The 23715-nt window shown below is 43.0% G+C and overlaps 1 protein-coding gene and 4 non-coding genes across 5 annotated transcripts; all 5 read left to right on the forward strand.

Annotated features, from left to right (window-relative positions):
• The first annotated feature begins 1137 nt into the window (after positions 1-1137).
• trnas-gcu (transfer RNA serine (anticodon GCU)) lies at positions 1138-1219 on the forward strand. The gene has a single exon. It is a non-coding gene; the product is annotated as a tRNA-Ser (tRNA).
• Positions 1220-1699: 480 nt separating this feature from the next.
• On the forward strand, positions 1700-1781 carry trnas-gcu (transfer RNA serine (anticodon GCU)). Its single transcript has one exon. It is a non-coding gene; the product is annotated as a tRNA-Ser (tRNA).
• Positions 1782-2261: 480 nt separating this feature from the next.
• On the forward strand, positions 2262-2343 carry trnas-gcu (transfer RNA serine (anticodon GCU)). Its single transcript has one exon. It is a non-coding gene; the product is annotated as a tRNA-Ser (tRNA).
• Positions 2344-2370: 27 nt separating this feature from the next.
• On the forward strand, positions 2371-2452 carry trnas-gcu (transfer RNA serine (anticodon GCU)). Its single transcript has one exon. It is a non-coding gene; the product is annotated as a tRNA-Ser (tRNA).
• A 15797-nt stretch (positions 2453-18249) lies between these two features.
• Positions 18250-22562, forward strand: LOC115106229 (beta-crystallin A1-like). Its single transcript, XM_029628791.2, has 5 exons — positions 18250-18301; positions 19086-19281; positions 19579-19720; positions 20173-20315; positions 21931-22562. Exons 2-5 carry the CDS (start codon positions 19106-19108, stop codon positions 22076-22078), a joined length of 609 nt encoding a protein of 202 aa, XP_029484651.1. The 5' UTR covers positions 18250-18301; positions 19086-19105; the 3' UTR covers positions 22079-22562.
• The last annotated feature ends 1153 nt before the right edge of the window (positions 22563-23715 follow it).

Below are 23715 nucleotides of genomic sequence, written 5' to 3' on the forward strand. Positions count from 1 at the left end.
TCATCGTGTAAGAACTAAAATTCTGTGCTTTATTTTGGCACTGGAGGATTTTGACTTTCACAAACACTGGTAAAATTGCTGACTGCCACAGCGAGAGCACAGGACTTGGTATCTGAGTGGTGAAGGCGATGAACTGCATGTGTGGATTATAACACCAACCTCTTCACAAAACATTTGTTATTTCCTCTCTTACATGGCCCCACATGAATATAGAATCCCTGCGCAATCCTAGAGCGACTAATACGATTCAGGTATTGAACAATAGCTTATCCAAGGGCAACCTCAATGGTGGGATTTGAAAACCACACCTCAAACACTTAATCAATCACTTGAGACCACTCCTCCTGATTTCCACCCTATCACAGTTCCTTCCCCATGTTTAAAAACCCCATCATTTGTTTGCTCTGGAATGCTCAATCTCTAGCTCAATCTCTAGCTCAATCTCTAGCTCAATCTCTAGCTCAATCTCTAGCTCAATCTCTGATTTCAATTCTGTAAATGGTTTACATACAGCAACTACAGTTTTTCAAGATCATTTGCCACTTGTCAAAATACAGGATGAGTATTGTTTTTAGTTATGGTGTTTGTTTGGACTGCTAATCCATTGTGCTCTGCATGCATGGGTTAGAATCCCATCCTCATCTTTGTTAAACACATTAAAATTATGTGCTTTATTTTTTTGGCACTGGAAGATTTTGACTTTCACAAACACTTTAAAATACTGACTGTTTCGACTTGGGCAGCCAGACTTGGTATCTGAGTGGTATAAGGCGATGAACTGCATGTGGGATTATAACACCAACCTTTTCTTCACAAAAACATTTGTGAGTTATTTCTCTCTTACATGGCCCCACATGAATATAGAATCCCTGCGCAATCCTAGAGCGACTAATACGATTCAGGTATTGAAGAATAGCTTCACCAAGGGCAACCTCAATGGTGGGATTTGAACCGACACCTCAACACACTTAATCAAGCACTTGAGACCACTCGGCCTGACAACACGTTTGTTAAATGTCTCGATGGGATCGACACATGGCCTTGCCATTGCTCTGCCTAACTTTCATTGATTTCAATTTAGGGTTTACATACAGCAACTACAGTTTTTCAAGATCATTTGCCACTTCCAAAATACAGGATGAGGTGGCCGAGTGGTTAAGGCGATGGACTGCTAATCCATTGTGCTCTGCATGCATGGGTTCGAATCCCATCCTCATCGTGTAACAATTAAAATTACGTGCTTTATTTTGGCACTGGAAGATTTTGACTTTCACAAACACTGGTAAAATTACTGACTGCCACAGCGAGAGCACCAGACTTGGTATCTGAGTGGTGAAGGCGATGAACTGCATGTGTGGATTATAACACCAACCTCTTCACAAAACATTTGTTATTTCCTCTCTTACATGGCCCCACATGAATATAGAATCCCTGCGCAATCCTAGAGCGACTAATACGATTCAGGTATTGAACAATAGCTTCACCAAGGGCAACCTCAATGGTGGGATTTGAACCGACACCTCAACACACTTAATCAAGCACTTGAGACCACTCGGCCTGACAACACGTTTGTTAAATGTCTCGATGGGATCGACACATGACCTTGCCATTGCTCTGCCTAACTTTCATTGATTTCAATTTAGGGTTTACATACAGCAACTACAGTTTTTCAAGATCATTTGCCACTTCCAAAATACAGGATGAGGTGGCCGAGTGGTTAAGGCGATGGACTGCTAATCCATTGTGCTCTGCATGCATGGGTTCGAATCCCATCCTCATCGTGTAACAATTAAAATTATGTGCTTTATTTTGGCACTGGAAGATTTTGACTTTCACAAACACTGGTAAAATTACTGACTGCCACAGCGAGAGCACCAGACTTGGTATCTGAGTGGTGAAGGCGATGAACTGCATGTGTGGATTATAACACCAACCTCTTCACAAAACATTTGTTATTTCCTCTCTTACATGGCCCCACATGAATATAGAATCCCTGCGCAATCCTAGAGCGACTAATACGATTCAGGTATTGAACAATAGCTTCACCAAGGGCAACCTCAATGGTGGGATTTGAACCGACACCTCAACACACTTAATCAAGCACTTGAGACCACTCGGCCTGACAACACGTTTGTTAAATGTCTCGATGGGATCGACACATGGCCTTGCCATTGCTCTGCCTAACTTTCATTGATTTCAATTTAGGGTTTACATACAGCAACTACAGTTTTTCAAGATCATTTGCCACTTCCAAAATACAGGATGAGGTGGCCGAGTGGTTAAGGCGATGGACTGCTAATCCATTGTGCTCTGCATGCATGGGTTCGAATCCCATCCTCATCGTGTAACAATTAAAATTCCAAAATACAGGATGAGGTGGCCGAGTGGTTAAGGCGATGGACTGCTAATCCATTGTGCTCTGCATGCATGGGTTCGAATCCCATCCTCATCGTGTAACTATTAAAATTCTGTGGTTTATTTTGGCACTGGAAGATTTTGACTTTCACAAACACTGGTCAAATTGCTGACTGCCACAGCGAGAGCACAGGACTTGGTATCTGAGTGGTGAAGGCGATGAACTGCATGTGTGGATTATAACACCAACCTCTTCACAAAACATTTGTTATTTCCTCTCTTACATGGCCCCACATGAATATAGAATCCCTGCGCAATCCTAGAGCAACTAATAAGATTCAGGTATTGAACAATAGCTTCACCAAGGGCAACCTCAATGGTGGGATTTGAACCGACACCTCAACACACTTAATCAAGCACTTGAGACCACTCGGCCTGACAACACGTTTGTTAAATGTCTCGATGGGATCGACACATGGCCTTGCCATTGCTCTGCCTAACTTTCATTGATTTCAATTTAGGGTTTACATACAGCAACTACAGTTTTTCAAGATCATTTGCCACTTCCAAAATACAGGATGAGGTGGCCGAGTGGTTAAGGCGATGGACTTCTAATCCATTGTGCTCTGCATGCATGGGTTAGAATCTCATCATGTAACAATTAAAATTCTGTGCTTTATTTTGGCACTGGAAGATTTTGACTTTCACAAACACTGGTAAAATTGCTGACTGCCACAGCGAGAGCACAGGACTTGGTATCTCAGTGGTGAAGGCGATGAACTGCATGTGTGGATTATAACACCAACCTCTTCACAAAACATTTGTTATTTCCTCTCTTACATGGCCCCACATGAATATAGAATCCCTGCGCAATCCTAGAGCGACTAATACGATTCAGGTATTGAACAATAGCTTCTTTTCGAGGGCTCCCCTCAATGGTGGGAAAACCACACCTCAACACACTTAATCAAGCACTGAGACCACTCGGCCTGACAACACGTTTGTTAAATGTCTCGAAGATCGACACATGGCCTTGTCATTTGCTCTGCCTGGTTCATTGATTTCAATTTAGGGTTTACAATACAGCAACTACAATTTTTCAAGATCATTTGCCACTTCCAAAATACAGGATGAGGTGGCCAGTGGTCTGCGATGGACTGTTTAATCCATTGTGCTCTGCATGCTTTTGTTTAATCCAATCCTCATCACTTTGTCATCACAATTAAAATTCCAAGTTACAGGATGAGTTGTTTGCTGGTGGGAAAAGGGAAGACTGCTAATCCATTGTGCTCTGCATGCGTGGGTGAATCCCATTTGTTAAAACAATTAAAATTCTGTGCTTTATTTTTGGCACTGGAAGATTTTGACTTTCAAAAACACTGGTAAAATTACTGACTGCCACAGCCCCTTTCCGAGAGCCCAGGACTTGGTATCTGAGTGGTGAAGGCGATGAACTGCATGTGTGGATTATAACACCAACCTCTTCACAAAACATTTGTTATTTCCTCTCTTACATGGCCCCACATGAATATAGAATCCCGGGCAAAATCCTAGAGCGACTAATACGATTCAGGTATTGAAGAATAGCTTCACCAAGGGCAACCTCAATGGTGGGATTTGAACCGACACCTCAACACACTTAATCAAGCACTTGAGACCACTCGGCCTGACAACACGTTTGTTAAATGTCTCGATGGGATCGACACATGGCCTTGCCATTGCTCTGCCTAACTTTCATTGATTTCAATCTAGGGTTTACATACAGCAACTAGAGTTTTTTAAGGTCATTTGCCACATGCAAATAACAGGATGAGCTGGCTGAGTGGTTAAGATGATGCACTGCTAATCCATTTTGCTCTGCATGCATGGGTTAGAATCTCATCGTGTAAGAACTAAAATTCTGTGCTTTATTTTGGCACTGGAGGATTTTGACTTTCACAAACACTGGTAAAATTGCTGACTGCCACAGCGAGAGCACAGGACTTGGTATCTGAGTGGTGAAGGCGATGAACTGCATGTGTGGATTATAACACCAACCTCTTCACAAAACATTTGTTATTTCCTCTCTTACATGGCCCCACATGAATATAGAATCCCTGCGCAATCCTAGAGCGACTGTTACGGATACAGTTATCCTGTGTGTGTGTATCCTGTGTGTGTTTCTTTTCTCTCCTTCTCCCCTCACAGGTGAAAACCATCACTCCCCAATCAGTCAACAATCAATCATCAATCAGAAGACACACCTCCTCCTATTTCCTACCCTATCACAGTTCCTTCCCCATGGTTTAAAAACCCCATCATTTGTTTGCTCTGGAGCAATCTCTAGCTCAATCTCTAGCTCAATCTCTAGCTCAATCTCTAGCTCAATCTCTAGCTCAATCTCTAGCTCAATCTCTCTGTAAATGCCATGTCTGTAGGTCTCTGTGTTTCACTCTCGCTTTGTGTCTTAACCTCTCTTTTGTTTAAGCACCTCATATCACTTTGTCATCACCTGTGAGTATTGTTTTTAGTTATGGTGTTTGTTTGTTTGCTGGTGGGAAAAGGGGAAACCAAGACAAGTCGCCCATGGGCATACACTACCCGTAGGTGAACTTTGTTAAACACACTAGTTAGAACTGGGCGGACCACCCACTGTATTTTTGGTTAGTTAGTTAGCTGTTGTTAAAGTAAGCTAGTCTAGCTTAGGGGTGTTTTTGAATACTTATTGTTTCTTTACTTGGGTCCAGCTCAGCCCCTTTTCCTGCTCCCCCCATTACCGTGTGTTTATAAATAAACCTAGAGTTTGACGGTAGATTTCTGTTGTCGTGGTTATTTCGTTCACACTTTTACTTTGTCACAATAATAATTTGCATGAGTTATGTTACGGGTCTCATTACCATCCCCCCTAGACTGTCGGGCCAAAAGGGATTCGTAACGGCGACTAATACGATTCAGGTATTGAAGAATAGCTTCACCAAGGGCAACCTCAATGGTGGGATTTGAACCGACACCTCAACACACTTAATCAAGCACTTGAGACCACTCGGCCTGACAACACGTTTGTTAAATGTCTCGATGGGATCGACACATGGCCTTGCCATTGCTCTGCCTAACTTTCATTGATTTCAATTTAGGGTTTACATACAGCAACTACAGTTTTTAAAGATCATTTGCCACTTCCAAAATACAGGATGAGGTGGCCGAGTGGTTAAGACGATGGACTGCTAATCCATTGTGCTCTGCATGCATGGGTTCGAATCCCATCCTCATCATGTAACAATTAAAATTCTGTGGTTTATTTTGGCACTGGAAGATTTTGACTTTCACAAACACTGGTAAAATTGCTGACTGCCACAGCGAGAGCACAGGACTTGGTATCTGAGTGGTGAAGGCGATGAACTGCATGTGTGGATTATAACACCAACCTCTTCACAAAACATTTGTTATTTCCTCTCTTACATGGCCCCACTTGAATATAGAATCCCTGCGCAATCCTAGAGCGACTAATACGTTTCAGGTATTGAACAATAGCTTCACCAAGGGCAACCTCAATGGTGGGATTTGAACCGACACCTCAACACACTTAATCAAGCACTTGAGACCACTCGGCCTGACAACACGTTTGTTAAATGTCTCGATGGGATCGACACATGGCCTTGCCATTGCTCTGCCTAACTTTCATTGATTTCAATTTAGGGTTTACATACAGCAACTACAGTTTTTCAAGATCATTTGCAACTTCCAAAATACAGGATGAGGTGGCCGAGTGGTTAAGGCGATGGACTGTTAATCCATTGTGCTCTGCATGCATGGGTTCGAATCATGTAACAATTAAAATTCTGTGGTTTATTTTGGCACTGGAAGATTTTGACATTCACAAACACTGGTAAAATTGCTGACTGCCACAGCGAGAGCACAGGACTTGGTATCTCAGTGGTGAAGGCGATGAACTGCATGTGTGGATTATAACACCAACCTCTTCACAAAACATTTGTTATTTCCTCTCTTACATGGCCCCACATGAATATAGAATCCCTGCGCAATCCTAGAGCGACTAATACGATTCAGGTATTGAACAATAGCTTCACCGAGGGCAACCTCAATGGTGGGATTTGAACCGACACCTCAACACACTTAATGAAGCACTTGAGACCACTCGGCCTGACAACACGTTTGTTAAATGTCTCGATGAGATCGACACATGGCCTTGTCATTGCTCTGCCTAACGTTCATTGATTTCAATTTAGGGTTTACATACAGCAACTACAGTTTTTCAAGATCATTTGCCACTTCCAAAATACAGGATGAGGTGGCCGAGTGGTTAAGGCGATGGACTGCTAATCCATTGTGCTCTGCATGCATGTGTTCGAATCCAATCCTCATCGTGTAACAATTAAAATTCCAAAATACAGGATGAGTTGGTCGAGTAGGTAAGGCGATAGACTGCTAATCCATTGTGCTCTGCATGCATGGGTTCGAATCCCATCCTCATCGTGTAACAATTAAAATTCTGTGGTTTATTTTGGCACTGGAAGATTTTGACTTTCACAAACACTGGTAAAATTGCTGACTGCCACAGCGAGAGCACAGGACTTGGTATCTGAGTGGTGAAGGCGATGAACTGCATGTGTGGATTATAACACCAACCTCTTCACAAAACATTTGTTATTTCCTCTCTTACATGGCCCCACTTGAATATAGAATCCCTGCGCAATCCTAGAGCGACTAATACGTTTCAGGTATTGAACAATAGCTTCACCAAGGGCAACCTCAATGGTGGGATTTGAACCGACACCTCAACACACTTAATCAAGCACTTGAGACCACTCGGCCTGACAACACGTTTGTTAAATGTCTCGATGGGATCGACACATGGCCTTGCCATTGCTCTGCCTAACTTTCATTGATTTCAATTTAGGGTTTACATACAGCAACTACAGTTTTTCAAGATCATTTGCAACTTCCAAAATACAGGATGAGGTGGCCGAGTGGTTAAGGCGATGGACTGTTAATCCATTGTGCTCTGCATGCATGGGTTCGAATCATGTAACAATTAAAATTCTGTGGTTTATTTTGGCACTGGAAGATTTTGACATTCACAAACACTGGTAAAATTGCTGACTGCCACAGCGAGAGCACAGGACTTGGTATCTCAGTGGTGAAGGCGATGAACTGCATGTGTGGATTATAACACCAACCTCTTCACAAAACATTTGTTATTTCCTCTCTTACATGGCCCCACATGAATATAGAATCCCTGCGCAATCCTAGAGCGACTAATACGATTCAGGTATTGAACAATAGCTTCACCGAGGGCAACCTCAATGGTGGGATTTGAACCGACACCTCAACACACTTAATGAAGCACTTGAGACCACTCGGCCTGACAACACGTTTGTTAAATGTCTCGATGAGATCGACACATGGCCTTGTCATTGCTCTGCCTAACGTTCATTGATTTCAATTTAGGGTTTACATACAGCAACTACAGTTTTTCAAGATCATTTGCCACTTCCAAAATACAGGATGAGGTGGCCGAGTGGTTAAGGCGATGGACTGCTAATCCATTGTGCTCTGCATGCATGTGTTCGAATCCAATCCTCATCGTGTAACAATTAAAATTCCAAAATACAGGATGAGTTGGTCGAGTAGGTAAGGCGATAGACTGCTAATCCATTGTGCTCTGCATGCATGGGTTCGAATCCCATCCTCATCGTGTAACAATTAAAATTCTGTGCTTTATTTTGGCACTGGAAGATTTTGACTTTCAAAAACACTGGTAAAATTACTGACTGCCACAGCGAGAGCAAAGGACTTGGTATCTGAATGGTGAAAGCGATGAACTGCATGTGTGGATTATAACACCAACCTCTTCACAAAACATTTGTTATTTCCTCTCTTACATGGCCCCACATGAATATAGAATCCCTGCGCAATCCTAGAGCGACTAATACGATTCAGGTATTGAACAATAGCTTCACCAAGGGCAACCTCAATGGTGGGATTTGAACCGAAACCTCAACACACTTAATCAAGCACTTGAGACCACTCGGCCTGACAACACGTTTGTTAAATGTCTCGATGGGATCGACACATGGCCTTGCCATTGCTCTGCCTAACTTTCATTGATTTCAATTTAGGGTTTACTTACAGCAACTACAGTTTTTCAAGATCATTTGCCACTTCCAAAATACAGGATGAGGTGGCCGAGTGGTTAAGGCGATGGACTGCTAATCAATTGTGCTCTGCATGCATGGGTTCGAATCCCATCCTCATCGTGTAACAATTAAAAATTCTGTGGTTTATTTTGGCACTGGAAGATTTTGACTTTCACAAACACTGGTAAAATTGCTGACTGCCACAGCAAGAGCACAGGACTTGGTATCTGAGTGGTGAAGGCGATGAACTGCATGTGTGGATTATAACACCAACCTCTTCACAAAACATTTGTTATTTCCTCTCTTACATGGTCCCACATGAATATAGAATCCCTGCGCAATCCTAGAGCGACTAATACGATTCAGGAATTGAACAATAGCTTCACCAAGAGCAACCTCAATGGTGGGATTTGAACCGACACTTCAACACACTTTTACATTTACATTTACATTTAAGTCATTTAGCAGACGCTCTTATCCAGAACGACTTACAAATTGGTGCATTCACCTTATGACATCCAGTGGAACAGCCACTTTACAATAGTGCATCTAAATCTTTTAAGGGGGGGGGGTGAGAAGGATTACTTTATCCTATCCTAGGTATTCCTTAAAGAGGTGGGGTTTCAGGTGTCTCCGGAAGGTGGTGATTGACTCCGCTGTCCTGGCGTCGTGAGGGAGTTTGTTCCACCATTGGGGGGCCAGAGCAGCGAACAGTTTTGACTGGGCTGAGCGGGAACTGTACTTCCTCAGTGGTAGGGAGGCGAGCAGGCCAGAGGTGGATGAACGCAGTGCCCTTGTTTGAACGCAAGATATTTCCAGCCTCCAAACCCGTGCTTGACTTAAGGCAGGAGCTCACCAGCCCCTCAAAAGTCCCACTGCTTGAGCTCCTGTTCCTCTTATAGAATATTAGCCCAAAAGTACCAGCATATATTTCAGTCCAAGTCAAGCACTGCCCCAAACAGTGGTGAATGGAAAGAGACATTGGTTACACAAAACACCAAAAAGTCTAATGATATTTGGCCATTGTCATTCGGCCAAAATGTATGCGTCCACTGCTGTCCACCTGTCTCTCGGTTTCGGCCATTCGTACCTGCCTTGGCAAAATGTCAATGTTCTCATCGAACCACATCGCATTTTGGAGCGTAGACTATACCACCAGTTTCCAAGTCCATTCGCAAATGTTTCATGCCTCTGACATGCGGTAATGATTAATAATGGTGTAATAAGCCTACGCTTTTCTTGACATTTAGTTTTCATTATTGTGATAGGCTCATGTTTTTACCGGGACGTCGTACTCCCCAATACTTATTTTGCCGGGATGTCATACTTTCACCCCTGCTCCTAACCCACAGAAAACTGGACACATTCATGTTCTTGCAACATTCCCATGAAACATGTCAATAACATTAGTAGATTGTGTTCTGAGGACATGGTATCAACGTTCTGGGTAAATTCTATTTCACATTAAGGGAATGGGTCTCTTGGAAACATTCCTTGCACATCACTGGAAACACTCCTTTGAAACCATTAGTTAACAACCTAAATAGACTCTGAAGGGAACATTCTCTTAAGTTCTGGTGAATGTTGTTAGCTAGGTAGCGCCCAGTTCCCCGTCTTTAATGGCGGGAAACATCAGCTGTTCACAATGTATTGATTAACCAGAGATGGAACGCGTCGATGGGCACTCGTCAATGAATGAATGGTGTTTTCAGCATGTATTACTATTAGCCATATCAGCCAGTCAATCAGTTAGCCCAGTGTGGTATGTGGACTATCAAACGTCCTCTCTGTGATCTTTTGCAAGCCTAGTACATCATCGGGAGTGATCACCGTGTTCGCGAGCTGTCCCTTCTCCATGGTCGCCGGGACCCCAACGTTCATCAAGTTGCAGCCTTTTTTAACATTTTTATCGCCACCGTTGGGTTTGGGATCGTGTTCAGACTCGTCTGGCCGTTGCTGTTGTGAGCATTGAAAATATGATTGGCCTATCTTGAGGGTGTCTGTGTGTGTTAAAAGCAACATTTTGCAACATATGGTGTGACTAGCGGAAAGGCTGTGGCTGGCCTTGGGTGTAGGCAGCTATCATGAATTGTCGGGGGCACATACAGAACGTAGGGTAGGGAACAAATGGTCTTTTGTTAGATAACAGGAGCCAGGTACGTGATAACTGTATATTCTACACAACTACAACGACTGACCGCTGAAGCACCTAGGGGGCTGGGACCAGCTCGGGCGCCAACAATCAACGATAGGCTGAGTGAGTTTAAACCACTCCCAGTTTCTACTGGCTCGGAAGCAGGAACTACTTCTGTCAGAGTATATTATAATAACTTTGCCAGGAACAAGTCAGTTCTCTGTTTGCTATGCGAGGTGTGACAGAGAGCCCGTATATACGAAAATTGAATTTACCACTTATTGCTTAGCTAATAAAAAGTACATAGTATACAAGACGGTGACTCAGTGTCAAACTTATCCTGATACCAGATTCGATTGACGCAACCCTTAACATTGTTGTTACTGCTGCTTCCTCCAGTATCTCTTCCTCCACCGCAACTGCCTGGATTATTATCGGCAGACTTCTCAGCGCTTGACAGGTCCTGGCTGTTGCCTTTGCTGGTACAAGAATATCTAATTCCCCGTCCCTCCTCTCCCTTCTCAAAGCCCGGGCTTGCAAGAAACAAAAACAGCCGGCCACCCTCCTTGCTGCATTCCCTCACTCCCTCTCCGAAGGCTGCACAGCTGCGGTCTCTGTAGCTCCTTCCTGCTTAATTCAAAGCCCTACTTTCAGAGTTGAAGTCTGGCGTGTGCAGTAGATGATGCTTCTGTAGTTGCTCTCTCACCGAATGAACCAGCCAACAGCACACTAATAGCCTTTGACCGAAATGGTCTCTGGTAGGATCGTCTCTGGTAGGGTCGTCTCTGGTAGGGTCGTCTCTGGTAGGGTCGTCTCTGGTAGGGTCGTCTCTGGTAGGGTCGCTGCAGGCTTGCAGCTGCCACAAAGATGGCAAGGCAAAGCAAAGTAAGTTTATGCCTTTTGGTCGTAGCTTAATTGAAAAAGGGTGGTGAGTGGATGATTTTTTTAAAGCGATCTCATGGAAGTGGCAGCATCATCTTCCTACCCAACCTGGTCTCAGAGCATTTAATATTATTCTGTATGTAAATTGAAGACGCTCCATTTGGTATGATATGTTACGTTTCCTATGGTATGTATTCATTTGTGGATGTCCATTCTTATGATATGTTATGAATTACAATTTGTATATGTTACGCCTTTGCAAAACAAAATATATCGTATGAATTTGTAAAACATACAATATGTTAGGAATTTGCAAAAAGCTCAAATGCTAAAGTGGTCCATGATGAGAATCTCACATAGGTCGTGAAATGTCAGGTCATCAATGAGGAAATGCTACTCCCTAGAGGCCAGCTGTCTCTACTGCAGAACCAGTCACAATTCAGGGTGTTGTTTGTCATGGTTTGGTTTGTCACCAAAGGTGACATTTTTTTCCAGAATGTTTCTTCATGAAAAGTTCAATTGGAATATATATATTGCTAAATTTGTCTCCACAAAAGGTGTCAGAACAGAAAGAGAACACTTCAAAAGAAAAGGGCAGACTTCATGAATGTGGAGAATGATTGGCAGTCTTTTCTTTGTGGATTATGTTGAGCTTTTTCTTCTATCCTTGTGGGGACCTAAAATCCCCCAAAGTCCCCACAATGATAGTAAAACAAGGAAAATAATCCCTCATGAGGACAATGTCTATTTAAAGTTTAGGGGTTAGGTTTAGGGTTACAGTTAGGGTTCGAAATAGGGTCAGGGTAAGGGGTTAGTGGTTTGGTTAAGGGTAAGGGGTTAGGTTTAGGGTTAAGGTTAAGGTTCGGGTAATGTTATGGGTTAGGTTTAGGGTTAGGGTAATGGTATGGTTTACCATTAGGGGTTAGGGAAAACAGTATTTTAAATGGAAATTAATTTTACGTCCCCACGAGGATAGAAGAGCATAACGTGTGTGTGTGTGTGTGTGTGTGTGTGTGTGTGTGTGTGTGTGTGTGTGTGTGTGTGTGTGTGTGTGTGTTGAATGTCTGAATACGGTAGAGTATATATATGGTCAGAGAGCTCCTGCCATAGGCTTGCTGACTGTGCTTATCTCTTTGTCACATCTGGGCTACTGCTAGCATCAGCAGAAACACACACACATTGATTGAAACACATAATAGGAGCAGAGACCCTCCACACAAAACAACACACAGACACACACACACACACACACACATTGATTTATACACATTGTAGGAGCAGAGGCCCTCCACAAAAAAACAACACACACACACACACACATTGATTTATACACGTACTAGGAGCAAGGCCCTCCACACAAAACAACACACACACACACAGACACACACACATTGATTTATACACATACTAGGAGCAAGGCCCTCCACACAAAACAACACACACACACACACACACACACATTGATTTATACACGTACTCGGAGCAGAGGCCCTCCACACAAAACAACACACACACACACAAACACACACACATTGATTTATACACATACTAGGAGCAAGGCCCTCCACACAAAACAACACACACACACACACACACACACACACATTGATTTATACACATACTAGGAGTGAGACCCTCCACACAAAACAACACACACACACACACATTGATTTATACACATACTAGGAGCAGAGGCCGTCCACACGAAACAACACACGCACACTCACATTGATTTATACCCATACTAGGAGCAGAGGCCCTCCACTCAAAACAACACACACACACATTGATTTATACACATACTAGGAGCAGAGGCCCTCCACGCAAAACAACACACACACACACACACACACACACACACACACACACACACACACACACACACACACACACACACATTGATTTATACACATGCTGGGAGCAGAGGCCCTCCACACAAAACAACACACACACACACACACATTGATTTATAAACATACTAGGAGAAGAGGCCCCACACACAAAACAACACACACACACACACACACATTGATTTATACACATTCTAGTAGCAGAGGCCCTCCACACAAAACAACACACACACACACACACACACACACACATACACACACACACATTGATTTATACAAATACTGGGAACAGAGACCCTCCACGCAAAACAACACACACACACACACACACACACACACATTGATTTATACACATACTAGGAGCAGAGGCCCTCCACACAAAACAACACACACACACACATTGATTTATGCACATCCTAGGAGCAGACACCTACCACAAAAAAAAACACACACACACGTTGATTTATACACATACTAGGAGCAGAGGCCCACCATACAAAACACACACACACACACACACACACACACACACACACACACACATTGATTTATACACATACTAGGAGCAGTGGCCCTCCACACAAAACAACACACACACACACACACACACATTGATTTATACACATACTAGGAGCAGAGGCCCTCCACACAAAACAACACACACACACACACACACACACACACACATTGATTTATACACATACTAGGAGCAGAGGCCCCACACACAAAACAACACACACACACACACTGATATATACACATACTAGGAGCAGAGGCCCTCCACACAAAACAACACACACACACACATTGATTTATACAAATACTGGGAGCAGAGACCCTCCACGCAAAACAACACAAACACTCACACACATTGATTTATACACATACTAGGAGCAGAGGCCCTCCACACAAAACAACACACACACACACGCACACATTGATTTATACACATACAAGGAGCAGAGGCCCTCCACACAAAACAACACACATAAACACACATTGATTTACACACATACTAGGAGCAGAGGCCCCCACACAAGACAACACACACACACACACACATACACACACACACACATCGATTTATACACATACTAGTAGCATAGCCCCCCCCCCACAAGACAACACACACACACACACATTGATTTATACACATACAATCGAGAGCATCCTGGCGGGCTGTATCACCGCCTGGTACGGCAACTGCTCCGCCCTCAACCGTAAGGCTCTCCAGAGGGTAGTGAGGTTTGCACAACGCATCACCGGGGGCAAACTACCTGCCCTCCAGGACACCTACACCACCCGATGTTACAGGAAGGCCATAAAGATCATCAAGGACATCAACCACCCGAGCCACTGCCTGTTCACCCCACTATCATCCAGAAGGCGAGGTCAATACAGGTGCATCAAAGCTGGGACCGAGAGACTGAAAAACAGCTTCTATCTCAAGGCCATCAGACTGTTAAACAGCCACCACTAACATTGAGTGGCTGCTGCCAACACACTGACACTGACACTGACTCAACTCCAGCCACTTTAATAATGGGAATTGATGGGAAATTATGTAAATATATCACTAGCCACTTTAAACAATGCTACCTTATATAATGTTACTTACCCTACATTATTCATCTCATATGCATACGTATATACTGTACTCTATATCATCGACTGCATCCTTATGTAATACATGTATCACTAGCCACTTTAACTATGCCACTTTGTTTACATACTCATCTCATATGTATATACTGTACTCGATACCATCTACTGTATCTTGCCTATGCTCCTCTGTACCATCACTCATTCATATATCCTTATGTACATATTCTTTATCCCCTTACACTGTGTATAAGACAGTAGTTTTGGAATTGTTAGTTAGATTACTTGTTGGTTATTACTGCATTGTCGGAAATAGAAGCACAAGCATTTCGCTACACTCACATTAACATCTGCTAACCATGTGTATGTGACAAATAAAATGTGATTTTATTTGATTTGACATACTAGGAGCAGAGGCCCTCCACACAAAACAACACACACACAGACACACATTGATTTATTCCCATAATATTATATCAAATCAAATCAAATTGATTTATATAGCCCTTCGTACATCAGCTGATATCTCAAAGTGCTGTACAGAAACCCAGCCTAAAACCCCAAACAGCAAGCAATGCAGGTGTAGAAGCACATAATAGGAGCAGAGACCCTCCAAACACACACACACACACACACACACACACATTGATTTATACACATACTAGGAGCATAGGCCCTCCACACAAAACAACACGCACACATTGATTTATACACATACTAGGAGAAGAGGCCCCCCACACAAAAACATCCAAAACATATGCATACTCTCACATTCACTAAAAAAACACACACACACACACACACACACACACATACACACACACACACACAAACACACATACACACACACACACACACACACACACACGGAGAGAGAGAGGCCTGGGCAATGTGCTGACGTCAGTAAGCTCTTCCCTACATGTTCATTATTTGCTGAGGAGTGAAGTGAATGGGATGCCGTAGCCTCTGTTAGATATCTAGCATTGTACAGCCCTTTACCAGTCTCTCTCAACGCTGTTTTTTTTTCTGTCTCTGCCTGTTTGCTTTAGCAGCACAATGAAAGACATAGAGAGTTAGAATAGGCTTTAGCATGCTACCATAGCACTGCCCTTTCTGCTCTCCCATTGCACCAGACAGAGCATGCCTGCCCTGCCTACGTATGGACGGGCAATACTGTAACGTACATGGAAATAATGGCAATTCATGTTCATTTAGATTCATTGTAAAAATTTAAAATAAAGGAAAAGGAGCTGAAATGGAAAATTGCTCTGCCTCAGGCTTACTAGAAACTATTTCAAGACAGTCCGTCATGGCTTATAGCACATCAGTGAATTTACTTAGAAGGACAGACAAGTGTACATACACAAGCATGTAGACAAGAACAAAACACATCTAGGAAGAATCTTGCCATGCTGAACAACTAGTGCTTTTTGAGGTCGATTCGGTTTTGGTTCCATAATTTTTTTTTAATGCACGTTTTAATTGTTAACATTAAAATGCACTATACATTATGTGGGTTGAGTGCTGTAACAACACTGAATAAAACAATTAATACTATCACTTATTAACCAGAAGTTATTCACTTTTCACGTTTCTTTACCTTAATAAAATATTTGTATTATTTGATGACTTTATAATTTAATTTCAAGTCATCATCTCATCTCTAAAGAGCTGCTGCCTACAACTGAAATGGTGAAGGCCTATCATTAGGTACATACTTAACTATACTGTACACTATTTTACATCACAAACCAAAGAACAAGGCTTATGTAAACAGTAAGCAACATAATTGACAACGCTCTTCCGAATGTCATCTAAAGTATGTAACATTGCTGCAGAGGAGGACAGCTCTGTATCCATGGCTCGAAAGGTTCTTCTTTTACATCACTTTCTCCTTTTTATACGACCCCCCCACACAGCTGACATTTTATTTAATCATAGTCCATTCACATGGTCTGTTCATGCTGCCAATCAGCAATAACCAGCCAATACCACAACAGTGCCAGTCTTTGCCAATGCATAGATCTGACTCTGGCATCAGTGTAACGCAACAGACACCGGGATTTGTCGGACCAGGCAATGTTTTTCAACTCCCCAATTGTCCAGTGTTGGTGATGGCGTGCCCACTGTAGCCGCTTCTTCTTGTTTTTAGCTGATAGGAGTGGGACCCGGTGTGGTCATCTGCTGCAATAGCCCATCCTTGACAAGGACAAACAAGTTGTGTGTTCCGAGATGCCTTTCTGCTAACCACTGTTGTACTGCTCTGTTATTTGCCCATTTGTGGCCCACGTCTTAGCTTGCACAATTCTTTCCTCTCTCATCAGCGATCTGTTATCGCACAGAGGACTGAGGACTGGATGTTTTTTGTTTGTCACACCATTCTCTGTAAACCTTAGACAATGTCGTGCGTGAAAATCCCAGGAAGCCAGGCGTTTCTGAGATACTGGCCCCTGCGCACCTGGCACATGAGTTCATACCACGCTCAAATTCACTTAGATCACTCGTTTTGCCCATTCCAACGTTCAATCGAACAGTAACTGAATGCCTGTCTGCCTGTCTGCCTGCTTTATATAGCAAGCTAAGGCCACGTGACAGTCTGTAGGGGCTAATCATTTTCATGAACTGGGTGGTGTACCTAATAAACTAGCCACTTGAGTGCATAGAAGACAATATATGATGGGTATGATGCAAAAATACTTGTTTAATATTGTAATTGTGTTGGTAACCGGTTTATAATATCAATAAGGTATCAATATAGCTAAGGGCTTTATCCAGGCATGACGTAAATCAAAGCCATGTGCCTAAGTACAGCTCTTAGCCATGGCCAATATATAACACCCCCTTTGGGTCTTATTACTTCATTATATCCTATACAGTAGGTGTGTTTGTTTCACCGTATGTACGGTGTCTATATTGGTGTCTGTGTGTCTCTGTATGTCTGTGCTCCTGTGTGAACACTAGGTGTCTCTCTGTGAGCAAATGTGTGTGTGTGTGCGTATGTGTATATCCATACAAAATTAACCCATGCTACGTGTACACGGGCCAATGTAAAGACGTGCATTCATTATTTGTCTGTCTGTGTGTGTGTGTGTGTGTGTGTGTGTGTGTGTGTTCGTGCGTGCGTGCGTGCGTGCGTGCGTGCGTGCGTGCGTGCGTGCGTGCGCGTGTGTGTGTATCAGGAAGGCTCAGGCCCAGTAACAATGGATCCCAAAGCAAAGTGCTGACAGTGAAGTAGGTGTGGCCGACCCCCTAGCCCCGAAGGTGTGTATATATACCCACACACACACCTCCCTGGCAGAGCGCTTAGTGGAACCCTGCGAAACACACAGCTTACGTTTTAGGTAGGTCTGCTGGCAGATAGCTTCATGTTTATCTAATAGATTTAATTTACTCTTATGTTTGGATAGATCTGATCTGATGGGCCTTGGCACATAGCTTTATGTTTGTCAAATAGTGATGAACCACAAAGTTATTTGATTGGAGATTCTCCATTGAGCATGTTTTTTTTAAAGACGTAAGGCTTGATCTGGGTCCCGGAAACCGGCCCATAGATTTCTATTTGTCTGTGTGATAGAGCTTCGCAGGGCTTTTAGAACAGGGGACTATAAAATAATGTTTCCCAAATGATGGGTCTGGAACCAGTGGTGACTGGGAGTTGTTTCTTTTATCTTGTTTGGAGGATTAGAATACTATTATTTGAAAGGCTTCAGTTTAGGTGGAATGGTATAGAATAATCTGAGAACCATCGAGGCTATGATGACCGGGAGCTTCAGTGCAGTGGTATGACTGGTCATCATGCATAGATCACTCTGTTTGTTTAAAAGAGCTTACCAGGGCTTTGGTAGAGCAGCAGATTAACAGGGAGAGCCTGGTGTATAGAGCCGGTCAGGCGTCCTGCACGCGTCTGTCTGAGGCTTTGCCTAAAGGTTCATTGAACTGTGTTATTGTGTAGCTACTGGTCAGGGGACCAAAGGCTATGGGCCATTCACTGTGAGCTTCAAGGCAGGGTGGGATTTCTTGGTGTAGGCATAAAAAAAATGTTTTGGTCAAGAATGAACTTCATTATTTATATGTTCAGTTAATATCTCCCTCTGTATCCCTCTCTCCTATCTCTCTCCATTTCAGCACTGAGACAGAAGGACATAATGGCTCTGACCAACCCAATGAACCCCGTGAACCCCATGCCCATGGGCCCATGGAAGATCACAGTGTACGACCAGGAGTACTTCCAGGGAAAGCGCATGGAGTTCACTGCCTGCTGCCAGAACATAATGGAGTGTGGCATGGAGAACATCCGCTCCCTGAAGGTCGAGTGTGGAGCGTAAGTAGTCCCAAACCTTTTCCCAAAACATGGAAGACTTAGGGGAGGTTTTCCAGCAGGCTAACATGAGCCAATGTCAGCCATTATTGCACTGGGCACTGACTAATCTTTCTCTCGCTCCTTAGTCATCTCTTCTGTAATTTATCTCTTTCTTTCTCTCTCCCTACCTCCCTTTCTTTCTCCCTACATCCCCCTCTCTGTCATTACATCTCTCTCCATCACTATTTCCCTCTTTCCATCTCCCTTTCTCTCCCTCCAACATTCCTTCCCTGTATCCCTCCTTTTGCCTCCCTCTAGCTGGGTTGGGTATGAGCACTCCAGTTTCTGTGGCCAGCAGTTTGTCCTGGAGAAGGGAGACTACCCCCGTTTTGAGGCCTACAGCGGCAGCAACTCCTACCGCATCGAGAGGATGATCTCCTTCAGACCCATCTGCTCCGCTGTGAGCCCTTAAATGCATCCAATATGGCACCCTATTCCCTATATACTGCACTACTTTTGACCAGGGCCCTTAGGGCTCTGGTCAAAAGTAGTAGCCTATATAGGGAACCTTACAGCATACAATGCTATCCCATCCCACATTATCATGGATCATCACATTATTATCATTCTCAACATTATCTACAATGCATCAAATCACATTGCATTACCTTTACTATAACAACTCAAGACAACATAACATTCTATGACATTATCATGCAAAGGTTACCAGATTACTTACATTGCATAATATTGTATAACCTTATGATATATTCAATTATCGATAACAATACATGAAATACTATAATAATGTAAACTGCTGCTTAATATGTCTCTCTCTTCATCCCTTCTCTCTCTCTCTCTCCCTCCATCTTTCTCTCTCTCTCTCTCTCTCTCTCTCTCTCTCTCTCTCAGAGCCACAAGGAGTCCCGTATGACCATCTATGAAAAGGAGAACATGATTGGTCGCCAGTTTGAGATGTGTGATGACTACCCCTCCCTGCAGGCCATGGGCTGGTTCAACAACGAGGTTGGATCTATGCACATCCAGAGCGGAGCGTAAGTACTAATGCCATGACAGGGACACTGCCACTTCACGCTAAATATACTACCACTGCTATTTCTGCTATTACTACAAGTGCACAATTGCAGCTGAACCATCTACTCACTCAGCTTTAACTACAACTGAAATACTACTACTACTCTACTACTACTTGTACTACTACTACTAGTACACTACTGACACAGACCAATCTCTACTGCTAATAATGACTGTTACTACTACTACTACGACTACTACTACTACTACTACTAGTAGTAGTACACTACTGACACCGAACAATCTCTACTGCTAATAATGACTGTTACTTCTACTACTACTACTACTACTACTACTACTAGTACACTACTGACACAGACCAATCTCTACTGCTAATAATGACTGTTACTTCTACTACTACTACTACTACTAGTAGTAGTACACTACTGACACAGACCAATCTCTACTGCTAATAATGACTGTTACATCTACTACTACTACTACTACTAGTACACTACTGACATAGACCGATCTCTACTGCTAATAATGACTGTTACTTCTACTACTACAACTACTACTACTACTACTAGTAGTACACTACTGACACAGATCAATCTCTACTGCTAATAATGACTGTTACTTCTACTACTACTACTACTACTACTACTGACACAGACCAATCTCTACTGCTAATAATGACTGTTACTTCTACTACTACCACTACTATTAGTAGTACACTAATGACACAGACCAATCTCTACTACCAGTAATGACTGTTACTTCTACTACACTACAACAACTACAACACTACTACTACAACACTACTACAACAACACTACAACACTATTACTAATACTACTACTACTACTACTACTACTACTACTACACTAATACTACTACTACTTCTACACTAATACTACTAAAGCACCACAATAACTTTTTTTTACTACTACACTACTACTACTACTACAACACTACTACTACTGACTACACTACTATTACTACTACTACACTAATACCAATAGTATGGCTACTACTACTGCACTACTACAAGTATTGCTACTACTACTACTACTACTACTACCGACTACACTCCTATTACTACTACTACACTAATACCATTACTACCACGACTACTACTGCACTACTACTACACTAATACCAATACTACTACTACTACTACACTAATACCAATACTACCACTACTACTACTACTACTACTACACTAATACCATTACTACCACGACTACTACTGCACTACTACTACACTAATACCAATACTACTACAACTACTGCACTACTACTACTACTACTAATACAACACTAATACCAATACTACCACTACCACTACACTAATACTGATATTACTACCACCACCACTACTACTACTACAACACTAATACCAATATCACTACTACTTCTACTGCACTACTACAGCTGGCCAACCTTTATCATTTCAAGCCTGAAGCTGCCATTCCAATAATACACTACACTGTAATCATTTTCACACGTTTATTGCCTGCAATACTCCGTCCTATTGCCTAAGTTGATTCTCATCCTAATTCCCATGGCACACTCTGACTTACCTCACAGTAACAGTGTATCTGATAGACCTGTTCTCTTCTCTCCCTCTAGCTTCGTGTGCTACCAGTTCCCCGGCTACCGTGGCCACCAGTACATCATGGAGTGTGACTGCCACGGAGGAGAGTACAAGTGTTACCGTGAGTTTGGCTCCCACGCCCAGACCCCTCAGATCCAGTCTATCAGGAGGATTCAGCACTGAGCAGGAAACACCTTCTTCATCCCTCCTCCTCTTCTTCTACTTCCTACTCCTCCTCCCTCTCTTCTCTCCCCTCTCCTACTACTCCGCCTTCTACTCCGCCTCCTCTCCCTCGCCCATCCCGGTTCCGCTGGTCCAGCTAGACCAAGCAGGATTGCGGGCCGGGCCTCAGGTGCTTACCGGCGACGTCAAATGTTCACGGTGCTTATTTTTTTAAACCATCATGAAAAACAAAGGAAGAACGAATTGAAAGACAGGGAATGACAGAGATGAGAGAAAGAGTAATGAATCCTCAACACCTCCCAGAGGCTGGACGCCAAACTTTTTGCTCCTCTTCATCCACGACATCATCATTATCATCAGCTTCTTCTTCATCATCATCATCATCACCACTATTGCCTGTCACTGTAGTTGTGATGGTAAACATTGTATGAGACTGATGAATAAAGAGAACAAGCAAAAGAAAGAGAGAATAACAAGACAATGACTGGCTTGTAGTTGTGTAACTGTGTTTGTTTGTCCCGCACTTCCCACCCACACACACAGCGATATGGGGGAAAGAGGGTGGATACAGATGAGGCTTGACATGGGAATATAGTACCCTGATAAACAGAGTTTATAGACCATACGGCCAAGCACTTATTAATTCACCTGCTTTAGGGTAACTGGGGGGGGTAACTGCGCAGGTGCAAGTGAGAAAGGACTCCCTTGCCGGGTAGGAAACCCTGTTCTCTTGGGTTGGGGAACCATTGCATCGAGGACACCGTGTGGAGTGGCGGAGAGCCAAACTCTGCTGTTTCGGTATAGCATGCAGTTATAGCTGAGAGTATTGCTGTTTGGACAGTGCCCGAAGAAATGTGTGTGCATTTACGTACGGACAGAGTATTGAGCACTTACTGTAGGGCTGAAGAGTACCGCTATATGTAACATAGCTTTTGGCTTATGCTGAAGATGTGTGAGTGCAGGTTTCGGTCAGTAGAAGCTGCTGAGGGGAGGGTTGGTCATAATAATGGCTGGAATGGCATTCCACTCATTCAGCTCCAGCCATTATCAATTTGGGTGCCACCAACCTCCTGTGGATTGGGCAGGTTACTTTCTAAATGTAATCCGTTACAGTTATTATTTACCTGTCCAAAATTGTAATCAGTAACGTTACATTTGAATGACCCAAACTCAGTAATGTCATATAATTACTTTCAGATTACTTTCCCCTTAAGCAGCATTAGAAGACAAAAATGAATATTACCAATTGAATGACATCTATTTAAATATAAATCAGAGTTTATATGGCCATAAATGGATGTTGCATTTTACTTCAAGGGTTATGTAGGCTTCTAACCCTTTGCTTTCTACTTCAATACAGAGAATACAATGATTAGGCTATATATTTACATTAAAAACCAATGTCTTTCAGATTTACAGTCATTCCAAATAATGAAATACCCCTTGGTATTCATGATTTGGTGTCAAAAACCCTCTCTCTATCATGACACTAGGCGAGACCACAATGCAGACACAGGAGGCAGATGGTTGGAGTTTAAGATGTTGAAAAAAATCCAAAGGGAATAATCAAGAAAATGGTCGTGGACAGGCAAAAGGTCCTAACCAGATCAGAGTCCCGGGGGTACAGAGTGGCAGGC

Source organism: Oncorhynchus nerka, linkage group LG23, assembly GCF_034236695.1.
Source record: "Oncorhynchus nerka isolate Pitt River linkage group LG23, Oner_Uvic_2.0, whole genome shotgun sequence".
Classification (NCBI taxonomy): Eukaryota; Metazoa; Chordata; class Actinopteri; order Salmoniformes; family Salmonidae; genus Oncorhynchus; species Oncorhynchus nerka.

Bases quoted from the DNA above. Each gene is read 5' to 3' on its own strand.
- LOC115106229 (XM_029628791.2), top strand. From the start codon at position 19,106: ATGGCTCTGACCAACCCAATGAACCCCGTGAACCCCATGCCCATGGGC. The intron at 19,282-19,578 runs GTAAGTAGTCCC...GCCTCCCTCTAG, and splicing joins CTGAAGGTCGAGTGTGGAGC to CTGGGTTGGGTATGAGCACT. The intron at 20,316-21,930 runs GTAAGTACTAAT...CTCTCCCTCTAG, and splicing joins ATGCACATCCAGAGCGGAGC to CTTCGTGTGCTACCAGTTCC.